The sequence below is a fragment of the Dendrobates tinctorius genome, unplaced genomic scaffold, assembly GCF_039654945.1.
Source record: "Dendrobates tinctorius isolate UK_male_01 unplaced genomic scaffold, ASM3965494v1 ptg000125l, whole genome shotgun sequence".
Lineage (NCBI taxonomy): Eukaryota > Metazoa > Chordata > Amphibia > Anura > Dendrobatidae > Dendrobates > Dendrobates tinctorius.
Genome location: NW_027361793.1, coordinates 5,895,054 through 5,909,268, shown reverse-complemented (window position 1 = coordinate 5,909,268; position 14,215 = coordinate 5,895,054). Strand labels below are relative to the sequence as shown.

General features: G+C 43.5%; 1 protein-coding gene across 5 annotated transcripts in view; it reads right to left on the bottom strand.

Moving 5' to 3' along the window:
- Positions 1-12,260, bottom strand: part of PARD3B (par-3 family cell polarity regulator beta) — a 1,359,033-nt gene extending 1,346,773 nt beyond the window's left edge. For 3 of the 5 annotated variants that reach the window (XM_073541870.1, XM_073541869.1, XM_073541871.1), the window contains exon 1: positions 11,613-12,259. In XM_073541870.1, coding sequence (XP_073397971.1) covers positions 11,613-11,732 — 120 coding nt within the window. In that variant the 5' untranslated portion in view covers positions 11,733-12,259. Of the gene's footprint in view, positions 1-10,058; positions 10,087-11,612 lie in introns of those variants that run through there. The other 2 variants (XM_073541872.1, XM_073541874.1) reach the window with 2 other exon arrangements.
- Positions 12,261-14,215: the final 1,955 nt, after the last annotated feature.

Here is a 14,215-nt window from a genome sequence, read left to right as displayed (position 1 = left end):
CATAGTGACAATAGACTTTCATTAAAATCCTAGACAACCCATTTATCTTGCGAAGATTAGAGAAGAATCAAATGTTAAGTAACCAAGGAACCCATTATTCTTCAGTGCTGTCATATTCAAGAACTACAACCTCCCTGGAGTGCCAGAAGTACAAGGTGTTTAGTGCTCAGGGGCATGGCAAAGGCAACGGAGGCTGAAACCTGACCACCACTGAACAAGTTGAAACTTCAAGACTGAGATGAGAGTTTTGACGGACCAGATAGATGAACCAGTGGCTGGATCAATAACAGGTACAGGCTTCTACTTTGACAGAGAAGTGAGCAGAGTGGAGATGGGGTACTGCTAGGGGCTGGTATTAAAGATGAACTAGTTGTTCCTTTACAGGTTGAAGATATCCCAAAAATCAAATTCCCAACCAAATGCCAGTTTTTAGAAGACACTTTCAAGCAATAGTACAGGAAAAAGTATGCAACTTTCAAGAAAACTTTGATTTTTATGCAGGACCATGCTCCATTACCTGCATCAAAGTCTCCACTGTTTGGCTGCCAGTAAAAGCTTTAAAGATGAAACAATAGTAACATTGTCCAACAATGATTGCGGTCATTTAGCTAGCTGGCCAATATACTGTAGGTCTCTGCCCTACTGTAGATAAAAATGTGTACTTTGGAGAATCAAGCCAGTCTCAGGACTTTCGGATATGAGCACATGGCATCTGTACAGTGCCCTAAGTATGGATGAAACCGTGCCCATAGGATGCAACCATGGATTAGGACATCAAAATACTAACAACAAATTTGCAGATTTCATCAGAACATTGAGATGCGTTTTGACTCCATAAACAGGAAATTTATTTACCGTGAAAAGTTGCTCGATCTGAGCACATGCTTACTGCAGGATACATATGTGATTAGAAAACTTCCGTGTATAGAATTTATAGGATATCCCCGGTATATGCTATAAATGCCAGCTAGGTGAGGATACCTTCAAGCATGGCTACCATCAGGAATTTCAGGGCCCCAAGCTGGCAGCATTTTTGGCCCCCAAAGACTCTCCACCCCATGGTGAAGAAATACCGCTTCACAGCATTCACCCAAGAGAAGAACACTCTCCAGGGAGTAGGTGTTTCAGTGTCTAAGTCTACCATAAAGAGAAGACTTCATGAGAGCAAATACAGAGGATTCGCCACAAATTATTAAGTGATCATTTTGCTCATGGTAAGGTTAATTTGTCCAATTACTTTTGAGCTTCTGAAATGAGGCTTTATGAAAAATATTGCTGCAATTCCTAAGGTTATATACCTACGATCAGGAAACAAAAGCGTTTTTAACTGCGTGATTAGAATGCAGCGTTTTGGACGCAGTGAAAATACACTGCGTTCTAATCACACAGTTAAATTTGCATGTGTTCAGTGAACTATGTGGATTTACCGCATCCAATGACTGGCTATGGGTGAAACTACACATGCTGTGGCTCGTAAAACCGCAAAGCGGGTGAGTTTACGCAGCGTTAAATAGAAGCACAGTGGGCATGGGATTTTCTTAACCCCTTTCTGACATCAAGACGTACTATCCCGTCCATGGGACCCGGGCCCCTATGACCATGGACGGGATAGTACGTCTAGCGCGATCAGCAGCGCCCACGTGGTGAGCGCCGCTGATCGTGGCCAGGTGTCAGCGGATTATCACAGCTGACACCCGGCACTATGTGTCAGGGGCGGTCATGGACCGCTCCGACACGTTAACCCCTGGCACACCGCGATCAAACACGATCGCGGTGTACCGGGAGATAAAGGGAAGCATCGGCAGGGAGGGGGCTCCGTCCGTGCTTCCCTGAGCCCCCCACAGCAGCGCAATGTGCAGCGCTGCTGCGGGGGGCTCTTTCCCTGCAGGCCCCCAGATCCAAGATGGCGACGGGGACCTTCGAGGGCCTGCAGGGAGCTGGCTTCCTCAGTGCCTGCAATGCGCAGGCATGAGGAAGCCTTCTGCACTTCCTGTGATAGATTGCTTATCTGTCACAGTGATCTGTGATGTGACAGATCAGCGATCTGTCACAGGACAGTGATGTCCCCCCTGGGACAACCTAATAAACTTAAAAAAAAAAAAAGTGTAAAAATAATTTTAAAAAAAATCACTAAATAAAAAAAAAAAAAACATTCCCTAATAAATTCATTTTTTGGAAATAAAAAAAAAAAAAAAACCAATAAAAGTACACATATTTGGTATAGCCACGTCCGTAACAACCTGCCCTATAAAACTGTCCCATTAGTTAACCCCTTTAGAGAACCCCTTAAAAAATAAAAATAAAAAACGAAGCAAAAAATAATGATTTATTATCATACCGCCGAACAAAAAGTGCAATAACGTGCGATCAAAAAGACGCATATAAATATCCATGATACCGCTGAGAACGTCATCTTGTCCCGCAAAAAATAGCTCGCAGAATAAAGCGATGCAAAAATAATAATTTTTTATATAAAATGGTTTTTATTGCATAAAGTGCCAAAACATAAAAAAATGACAAATGAGGTATCGCTGTAACTATACTGACCCGAAGAATAAAAGCGCTTTATCAATTTTACCACACGCGGAACGGTGTAAACACACCCACAAAAAGAAATTCATGAAATGCTGGTTTTTGTTCATTCTGCGTCCCAAAAATTGGAATAAAAAGCGATCAAAAAATGTCACGTGTCCGAACATGATACCAATAAAAACGTCAACTCGTCCCGCAAAAAATAAGACCTCACATGACTCAGTGGGTCACAATACGGAAAAATTATAGCTCTCAATATGTGGTGATGCAAAAACTATTTTTTACAATAAAAAGCGTCTTTTAGCGTGTGACAGCTGCCAAACATAAAAACCGCCATAAATAGTAAATCAAACCCCCCGTTATCACCCCCTTAGTTAGGGAAAAATAATAAAATTTAAAAAAATGTATTTATTTCCATTTTCCCATTAGAGTTAGGGCTAGGGTTAGGGCTAGGGCTGAGATTAGGGTTGGAGTTAGAATTGGGGGGTTTCCACTGTTTGGGCACATCAGGTGCTCTCCAAACGCAACATGGCGTCTGATCTTAATTCCATTCAATTCTGCGTTGAAAAAGTCAAATGGTGCTCCTTCCCTTCCAAGCTCTGCCATGCGCCCAAACAGTATTTTACCCCTACATGTAGGGTATCAGCCTACTCAGGACAAATTGCAAAACAACTTTTGGGGTCCTATTTCTCCTGTTGCCCTTAAGAAAATAAAAAAATTGGGGGCAAAAATATCATTTTTGTGGGGAAAAAAAATATGATTTTTTTTATTTTCACGTCCGGACGTTATAAACTTCTGTGAAGCCCTTGGGGGTTCAAAGTGCTCACCACACATCTAGATAAGTTCCTTAGGGGGTTTAGGTTCCAAAATGCTGTCATTTGTGGGGGGTTTCCACTGTTTAGGTACATTAGGGGCTCTCCAAAGGCTACATAACACCTGCAGACCATTCCATCAAAGTCTACATTCCAAAACGTCACTACTTCCCTTCCGAGCCCCGACGTGGGCCCATACAGTAGTTTTCTCCCACATATGGGGTATCAGGGTACTCAGGACAAATTGGACAACAACTTTTGGGGTCCACTTTCTCCTGGTACCCTTGGGAAAATAAAAAAATGGGGACTAAATGATCATGTTTGTGGAAAAAATACGATTTTTTTATTTTCACTCCCGGGCGTTATAAACTTCTGTGAAATCTTTCCCACTAGTTAACCCCTTTAGTGAACCCCTTCAAAAAAAAAAAAAAAATGCTTTATCATCATACCGCCGAACAAAAAGTGCAATAACACGCGATCAAAAAGATAGATATGAATAACCATGGTACCACTGAAAACGTAATCTTGTCCCGCAAAAAAATGAACCGCCTCACAGCATCATCAGCGAAAAAATAAAAAAAGTTATAGCTCGCAGAATAAAGCGATGCAAAAATAATTTTTTTTTTTTTTTTTTTTATATAAAATGGTTTTTATTGTATAAAAGCACCAAAACATGAAAAAATTAATATAAATGAGGTATCACTGTAATCGTACTGACCTGAAAAATCAAGGGTTTTTATCAATTTTACCACACACAGAATGGTGTAAAGGCCCCCCCCCCCCCAAAGAAATTTATGAATTGCTGGTTTATGTTCATTCAGCGTCCAAAAAACAATCGGAATAAAAAGCGATCAAAAAAAGTCACGTACTCGAAAATGGTAACAATAAAAACGTCCACTTGTCCCGCAAAAAATAAGACCTCACATGACTCTGTGGGTCAAAATATGGAAAAATTATAGCTCTCAAAATGTGGTGATGCAAAAACTATTTTTACAATGAAACGTGTCTTAGCGTATGACAGCTGCCAAACATAAAAACCCGCTTTAAATAGTAAATCAAACCCCCCTTTATCAACCCCTTAGTTAAGGAAAAATAATAAAATTAAAAAAAAAAAATGTATTTATTTCCATTTTCCCATTAGGGCTAGGGTTAGAGTTAGAATTGGGGGGTTCCCACTGTTTGGGCACATCAGGGGCTCTCCAAACGCAACATGGCATCTGATCTCAATTCTAGCCAATTCTGCATTGAAAAAGTCAAATGGCGCTCCTTCCCTTCCAATCTCTGCCATGCGCCCAAACAGTGGTTTACCCCCACATATGGGTTATCAGCGTACTCAGGACAAATTGCACAATAACTTTTGGAGTCCAATTCCTCCTTTACCCTTGGGAAAATAAAAAATTAGGGGCAAATATATCATTTTTGTGGAAAAAATAATTTTTTTATTTGTATGGCTTTTGTGAAGTTCTGTGCAGCACTTGGGGGTTCAAAGTGCTCACCACACATCTAGATAAGTTCCTTAGGGGGTCTAGTTTCCAAAATGGTGTCATTTGTGGGGGGTTTCCACTGCTTAGACACAGCAGTGGGTTTCCAATTGAGACAAGACACCCGCAGACCATTCCATCAAAGTCTGCATTCCAAAACGTCACTACTTCCCTTCCGAGCCCTGATGTGTGCCCACACAGTATTTTTCTCCCACATACGGGGTATCAGCATACTCAAGACAAATTGAACAACTTTTGGGGTCCAAATTCTCCTGTTACCCTTGGGAAAATAAAAAAAAATTGGGACTAAAAGGTCATGTTTGTGGAAAAAATATGATTTTTCAATTTTACGGCTGTACGTTGTAAACTTATGTGAAGCCCATGAGGGTTCAAAGTTCTCACCACACATCTAGATGAGTTCCTTGAGGGGTCTAGTTTCCAAAATGGTGTCACTTGTGGGGGGTTTCCACTGCTTAGGCACATCAGGGGCTCTCCAAATGCAACATGGCGTCCGATCTCAATTCCAGCCAAAAAAAGTCAAATGGCGCTGCTTCCCTTCCGAGCTCTGCCATGCGCCCAAATAGTGGTTTACCCCCACATATGGGGTATCAGTGTACTCAGGACAAATTGCACAATAACTTTTGGGGTCCTATTTCTCTTGGGAAAATAAAAATTGGGGTTGAAAAGATCATTTTTGTGGAAAAAATATGATTTTTTGAATTGTACGGCTGTACGTTATAAACTTCTGTGAAGCCCTTGGGGGTTCAAAGTTCTAACCACATATCTAGATAAGTTCATTGGGGGGGTCTAGTTTCCAAAACTGGGTCACTTGTGGGGAGTTTCCACTGTTTAGGCACATCAGGGGCTCTCCAAACATGACATGGCGCCCAATCTCAATTCCAGCCAATTTTGCGTTGAAAAAGTCAAACGGCGCTCGTTCCCTTCCGAGCCCTGCCATGCGCCGAAACAGTGGTTCCCCTCCATAGATCAGGTATCAGCGTACTCAGGACAAATTGCACAATAACTTTTGTAGTCCAACTTCTCCTGTTACCCTTGGTAAAATACAAAAAATTGGACCTGAATTAATTTTTTTTGTCAAAAAGTTTTTTTAAATGTTCATTTTTTTTTTTTTAAACATTCAAAAAATTCCTGTGAAGCACCTGAATGGTTAATAAACTTCTTGAATGTGGTTTTGAGCACCTCGAGGGGTGCAGTTTTTAGAATGGTGTCACTTTTGGGTATTTTCTATCGTATAGACCCCTCAAAGTGACTTCAAATGTGATGTGGTCCCTAAAAATAAAATAGTGTTGTAAAAATGAGAAATCGCTGGTCAACTTTTAACCCTTATAACTTCTTAACAAAAGAAAAAAAAAAATGTGGTTACTAAAGCTTTTTATGTGCCCTATCTCTGTGATTTAAGGGCATAAAAATTCAAAGTTAGAAAATTGTGAAATTTTCACAATTTTCGCAAAATTTCCATTTTTTTCACAAATAAACGCAAGTTATATGAATGAAATTTTACCACTAACATGAAGTACAATATGTCACGAGAAAATGTCAGAATCACCAGGATCCATGGAAGCGTTCCAGAGTTATTACCTCAAAGGGACAGTGGTCAGAACTGTAAAAATTGTCCCGGTCATTAACATGCAAACCACCCTTGAGGGTAAAGGGGTTAAAGCTGCCTTATCAGTTTTACCATGCGCAGAGTGGCATACAAAAAGGAAAAAAAAAAAAATCCTGACTTTTTTTTTTTTAATTCAGCCTCCCAAAAATTGGAATAGAAAGTAATCTAAAAATGTAATTTCCTAAAAAACGGGACCAATAAAAATATTTGCTCATCCTGCAAAAAACAAACCATCACAAGACTGTTGGCAGAAATATTGAAACATAATAGCTCTCAAAATATGGTGATTAGTGATGGGCGAGTAGCACTGTTGCTCGGGTGATCTCCGAGTATTTTGGCGTGCTAGGAAGTTTAGGGTATGTGCACACGCTGCGGATCCGCAGCGGTTTTGGCTCTGCGGGTCCACAGCAGATTCTGCTGCAGTGTACAGTACCTTTATTTCCTATGAAAAAAAAAACGCAGTGCACATGCTGTGGATTTTTCCGCGCGGTTTTGCTGAGGTTTACAATCCCCAGCATGTCAATTCTTTTGTGCAGAATCACTGCGGTTTCACACCTCATCCATTATGAGGTGTAAAACCGCAGGCAAATCCGCAGATAAACTGCAGGACTTTAGTCCTGCGAATTTATCTGTGGATTTCACTACAAAATTCGCACCACCTAAAAAATCCGTGTGCACATAGCCTTAGTTTTCGTCGTCTCAGCTGCATGATTTGTGGCTGCTAGACAAACTGAATACATGTGGGGATTCCCTAACAAACAGGCATTCCACACATGTAATCAGCCTGTCTAACAGTCGCAAATCATGCAGATGAGATGAGGAAAACTAAATCTCCAAGCATGCCAAAATACTCGGAGATCACCCGAGCAACGAGTATACTCGCTCATCACTAATGGTGATCGTAATTTTTACTATAATGAGGCAGATGGAGGCACTGTGGAAACTGTGTGGCCTGTATTCCAGCCGTGACCATCTTTTTAGGTGTACATAAAAGCACAGTCTGCCACAGTTTTCTGCACTTTTGTAAACAAGGACATCTCTGAACAGGGGCCAGACAGTGTCCAGAGAAAGGGTATGTGCACACGTAGTGAAATCTGCTGCGTTTCCGCAGCGGTTTTGGCTCAGATTCTGCTGCGTTGTACAGTACCTTTATTTTCAATGGAAAAAAAAAAAAACGCAGTGCACATGCTGCGGATTTTTCCGTGCGGTTTTGCTGCGGTTTACAATCCGCAGTATGTCAATTGTTTGGTGCAGAAACGCTGCAGTTTTACACCTCATCCATTATGAGGTGTAAAACCGCAGGGCAAAACCACAGATAAACCGCAGGACTTTTGTCCTGCGGATTTACCTGTGGTTTTCTCTCCAAAATCCGCACACCCAAAAAACTACGTGCGCACATACCCTCACTCTGCTGCCTCATTATAGTGAATGGATCCCTCGTGGGTTTCATCTGAATCCCATCATTTGGAGATTCTGATAGAAATGCCGATATAAGTGCTCAGTTTAAGACTATGTGCACACGTTGCGGATTCTGCTGCGTTTCTGCAGCGGTTTTGGCCCTGCGGAAACGCAGCAGTTCCGCTGACATGGTACAGTACAATGAAAGCCTATGGGTTTTCAAAAACGCTGTGCTCACGCTGCGTTTTTTCCGCGCTGTTTACAAACCGCAGCATGTCAATTGTTTGGGCGGTTTCCGCAGCGGTTTCACACCTTTAACATAGTAGAGGTGTAAAACCGCAGACTAAACCGCAGGTCACTTTACCTGCGTTTCCGCGCGGAAAAGCCCGCAGCGGAATCCGCAACGTGTGCACATAGCCTAAAAGCGCCGGATAAATGTAATCCTAAACGTTATGTAAAATATTCCCAATAAAAGCTTCAACTCAATTCCCAAAACAGCAAGTCCCCACTCAGGTCCATCATCTGTTATCGGAAATATAGTAGGCTTACACGTTACTGGTGGTACAAAGGCTCTAGAAAAACACTATGGCTACTTGCCCCCCAAAAGAAATTCTGCGCTCCCATGTCCAAATGCCCCTCATTCTTCTGACCCCCACTGTGCCTCAATCACATTTAGTGTCTACATGTTTGAGTTTCTGTAGCGATGACAGCCCACCTAATTTACAGGTGCATGTTTCCAGAAGTATAAGGCCAGGTTCACATAGCGTTAACGCAGTCCGTTCAACGCATAGGTCCGCCTACTTCTGCATGCGTCCTGCGTACCTACCTTTAACATAGGGCAGACAGGACATGCGGATGTAAGCGGATGCGTTGCTTTGACGCACCCACCGACCGCACGGGAACGCAACAAGTTGGTGTTCTAAAATATTCTAATTACTGAGATAATGACTTTTGTGTTTTCATTGGCTGTAAGCCATAATCATCAACATTAACAGAACACTTGAAATAGATCACTCTGTTTGTAATGACTATATAATATACGAGTTTCACTTTTTGTATTGAAGAACTGAATAAATTCATTTTTGGTGATATTTTAATTTAGTGACAAAAAATGCAGATGATGAATCAGGGCCAAAGACAGGGGCTAAACCGTAAACTTCTGTAACATGCCAATTGAATACCGTACATATGGTACAATTTTTTGCCCTGTTGAGTTCAATTAACATTCAGAGGTAAAAACCTCAATTTATCTTTGTATCAACTCAGAAGCATGCAAACATGTAACAGTACCACTAATTCACAGGATTTTACAGGGCTGCAATATGGTTTGTGCATGAGGCTGTCACAGCGAAAGTTCCTGAACAGAAAGGTAACAGTGTCTAATGTGAAGCATTGTATTATCTAACAAGCCTGTGGCATGTTTGTGACTATGGCATGTACTACACCAAATATACTCTGACATAAGGCCAGGGTCACACTTGCAAGAAACTTTCACGAGTCTCACATCTCAATAGCCGGCACTTGGATCGGAGCGCTCAGCTGCATAGAAATACATACAGCCGCACACTCCGTTCCAGAGTGCCGGCGGCAGTGCCGGGTATTGAGATGCGAGACATGTGCGAGTTTCTCACAAGTGTGACCCCGGCCTTATAGATGTACTCTATGGTGCCTACAATTACACAGGCTGCAGCAGTATTTGACACCGTCACCATATTTGCTCACCTTATTCCCTAAGATTTGTGCTTTCCATCCAAAAATTCTTGAACGAAAATACACCGCATATGTATCCTATGACTCCCAGAAGACAGAGAATTATTTCCATACTCCTTCCAGTGACTGACAGGTGTAGCATGCAGTCTTAACCCTTTCTGAAAATTACACAGAACGTAAAAAGGGGTTGCCACTAATGGACAAGCCCCGCTTAATAAATGCAGGACCCTGTAAGGTCACGTTCACACATTCAGCATTTGATGTTTTAGAAAGCCAAACCCAAAAGTGAGTGAAATATCCAGAAATGGTGCACACGTTTCAATTGTACTTTTCCTGATTGTTCGTATCCCGGTTTTGGCGCCAAATACTGGTGTAAAATACTGAACATGCGAATGTGGCCTAATCTGGTGGACACAGATGGAAAATGGCCCCTGGGCAAGAATAATATAAGGGCCCTTGGCAGTCCAATTGCTAGTAAAAATGCTAAATTTCACTTACTTTGGAGGTATAAATGGGCACCCTTACGTCTTGGGCCGCACGTTGCACCAATGATATGACCGCCCCGGCCTAATCAGAATAAAACTATCCGCACCTACTGCAACACCACCGTCAGCAGTGATGTGACCTGTTATGCAAGGTGCCAGCTGCGGCCAATATTGATGGGCATCCGCTAATTGACTGACCCCTTACAAGTCACATCACTCACTGGTAACAGTGGCGCTAATATCCCTGCAGGGGACAAGTATACCTCGCTTCTGTATTATGTGGAGCCCAGAACTGATTCAGCAGCGCCATGGGCACATTTCCGCTCAGGCACAATGGGGCCTGTAGAGGAGCGGTCTTCTCTTTGGACCACTCCTCCTCAATCACTATAGTTCCCCCATGTAAAATATCAGCAGCTCTACTCACCTCCAGTGTGAGCGCCATTTTAGTGATTTCAGTGCCGCTGACTGACTGCAGGGCTCGCGAACCCCAGGAGAGCAGGCACTGACCCTGCTGGAATGGCGCCCCCACCGGACCCAAGTAGCAGACAACCTCTTTAACTTTTACAACAGGAGGAAACGAAAAAGTGTTGCAAAATGTGTTTTTTCTTATTTTCTAACCTGATTAATATGGGGTCCAGCTGGATTCTGGTATTTATCGGTGAGGCCCCTCTGGAGATGGGTAGCAGTGTATGAGTGGGACCCAGTTCTTTTATTTAATATTAGAACAATCAGAATGTTTGAATGGAAATGAGGATATAGTCTAATTATCATTTTCCAGGCTCTTGTCACATTTTACCTATTATGTCAGTAAAAAAGAGAATAGACGACTGAAACGAACATAACTATTACATACATTAGTCAAAGCAAAAACCACGTAACTAGTCCATAAATATTTTGGCGTACTTGCGCCTTTCTATGTAGCAAGAAACTTTTACACAGGTGCCCCCAAATCACCAAAATCCAACAGGACGGGCGCTCTGGACCATTACAGGGATGAACCCCAGGACAGGTGACGGTGGAGGAGGACAGGCGATGACGGGGGAGGACATGCGACAGTGGAGGACAGGTGATGGCGGAGGACAGGCGATGGCAGAGGACAGGTGACGGCGGAGGACAGGTGACAGGAGAGGACATGCGACGGAGGAGGACAGGCGACGGAGGACAGTCAACGGTGCAGGACAGGCGATGGCGGAGGACAGGCGATGGCGGAGGACAGGCGATGGAGGACAGGTGACAGGAGAGGACATGCGACGGAGGAGGACAGTCGACGGTGCAGGACAGGCGACGGAGGAGGACAGGCGACGGAGGAGGACAGACGACGGTGGAGGACAGACGACGGTGGAGGACAGACGACGGTGGAGGACAGGTGATGGCGGAGGACAGTCGACGGTGCAGGATAGGCGAAGGTGGAGGACAGGTGATGGAGGACAGACGACTGTGGAGGACAGGTGACGGAGGAGGGCAGGTGATGGCGGAGGACAGTCAACGGTGCAGGACAGGTGAAGGTGGAGGACAGGTGATGGAGGGGGACAGGCGACAGCGGAGGACAGAAGAATAAAGCGCTTACTTTTTCCGTGACTTTGATGTACCGCTGTGCCGCCTGTTGGATTAATTCTCTCACGTTGATCTTGCCATCCTTGCAAGGAACAACAATCCCAGTCTTCCCAAAACACACAGTGACTTTCATATTGACAAGCACGGTCCCTTCCCGGGATACAAAGTGTCAGTCTCCTTCCCCCTGTAACAGGTGTCACAGAGTCAGGGTAGCGCACTCCATGCCTGCTGCCCGGCACAGCACAGGGCTTATGGGCTCCACCAAACTTCAAGACAAACTTCTGAGCAATTACAAAAAAAAGTTGGAGAGTTTTTTATTGTAATCCCAGCAAAGTGCCGCACACTGTCCTTAGGGAGCAATGGGTGAACGCGGAAGGAAGGCCGGCCAGTGAGAGGCGGAGGGAGGAGGAGGAGGAAGCCGCGGCAGGCAGGTCTCTCAGGAAAAGCCGGATCCCAGCTGTGTGGTGTGAGGGGAGCGCGGCCGCCGCAGCTCCACAGGGGCCCCGCCGTGCAGCGTCCCGGGCACAGAGGGCGGCTCAGGCCGGGACTCGCCACTGCAGCAGGGGAGGAGCAGAGCACCGGAGACTATGAAGGAAGAGGAGGGAGTCACCGGCCACGGTCTGTGTGGGAGACACTGAGGAGCCGCTGCCCGCCCCCTCACACAGGACAGCACGGGAAAAGGAGGGAAACGGAGTGTGCTGAGTGACGTCACGTTAACCCTATGACGTCACGTCTTACTCTGCACTCAATTTCTTATGTGTGGTCACAGCAATTCATTAACTCCTGAATGACCAGAAGATATTCTTTTTAATTTCCCTGCCTTTCCCATAGATGTAATTAGATAGAGAGCTTGTATTTTCTGGGGCACTTTGCAGATGTGCTGGTGACTTTTTTGCGTTCTATAATTTATTTTTTTGAATTGTGCGTGCTCACATGGCTGAAATACTTAGGCACAGAGTTGAAGTCATGACCTGGTGATTTTTTTCCCTCCCCTTCTATCGATAACTATAGTTTTTGTCTTAAGACGTAGCCATACGGGGGCTTGTTTGAGTTAGTTTTTGATTTACGCCTTCTGTTTTTACTGCATAATGAACTGAGAGGAGAAAAAAATCCTCCTGAATGTTTGGGGGATGGGTGTTGATTTTCCTGCGCACTTTGTGCGTTATGGCGCATGAAATATTCCATTTCTATCTGTCATTCTTGTGCGTCCATGTGACGTCCGTATTTATAAATCTACATTTTAAAATGGACACGATCTAATGTAGATTCTTGGGGCTCAGGCACTTCGCCATATTTTCCATCCAAGTGCAATCCAACAAAACATCAGATCACGCCCGGACTAACGTTAGACAAAGACGTTCCGAGGAAAAAGTTGCTGCATACCTAACTTTGATCCGATATCAGGATCCCACATGGTCATGCAAGTCAGTGAGTGTGAGGAAAGCATCGGACTGCACTTGTTTGACATCTGAGTTCAGTCTAATTTCCGCACACTGACAGGATGGAGACATTTTTTTTCTCCATCTTGTCCTCATCCGAGAGAATCGGATCACAGTATGATCAAACAATAATCAGAGTAAGATTTGCACAATCGACCCAAATTAATTATATAATTCCACATGTGTTAATTCATAGTTTTGATGCCTTCAGAGTGAATCTACAATTTTCATAGTCATGAAAATTAACAAAACTCTTTGAATGAGGTGTGTCCAAACTTTTGGTCTGTACTGTATGTCTTTGAGTAGTAATTAGGTTAGGGTATGTGTGTAAAATTTTGGACATGTAGGTGTTAAATTAATTCATTGAAAAAAATTGTGTGGGCTCCCCCGCGGTAATTTCTTCACCAGAGAAGGAAAGGCAGTGAGTGAGGGCAGATATTAATAGCCTAGAAAGGGACCATTGTTTTTGGCCCCCTCGGCTAAAAAAATCTGCCCTCTGCCACCCCAGAAAAGGCGCATCTGTAAGATGCGCCTTTTCTAGCACTTAGCCTCTCTATTCCCATTGCCTTTAGTGGTGGCTCATGGGTTAATAATAATGGGTTAGTGTCACCTTGCTATTGAAAGGTGACATTAAGCCGGGTTATTAATGGAGAGGTGTCAATAAGCATTAGCATCGGTCCCTGTTGTAAACTAGTTAATCCCTTGTGATGGATTGCAGCGGGGGACCTGACTGAACGGCGGAGAGGTATGGATATTGTTTTTTTACAGGACAAGAAGGGATTCTTTTGGATTAGCAGAATAATAAATTTTGTCAAACTTTGTGTGATTATTTCATTTAAAGATTTTTTTAATGTGTGTCTTTTTTAACCCTTTACTACTATAGGATTAATAATGGAGAGGTGTCTAATTGACACCGCTACATTATTAACCCAATTAATGTCACCTTTCAATAGCAAGGTGACATTAACTCATTATTATTAACCACCACTAAAGGCAATGGGAACAGAGAGGCAAAGTTCCAGAAAAGGCGCATCTTATAGATGCGCCTTTTCTGAAGTGGCCGGGGGGGCAAAAACAATGGTCCCTCTCTAGGCTATCATCTAATATCTGCCCTCATTCACTAGCTGTTAGGAGTGGCGGAAGGCACTAAATACAAAATATAAAGTGCCTTCGCCAC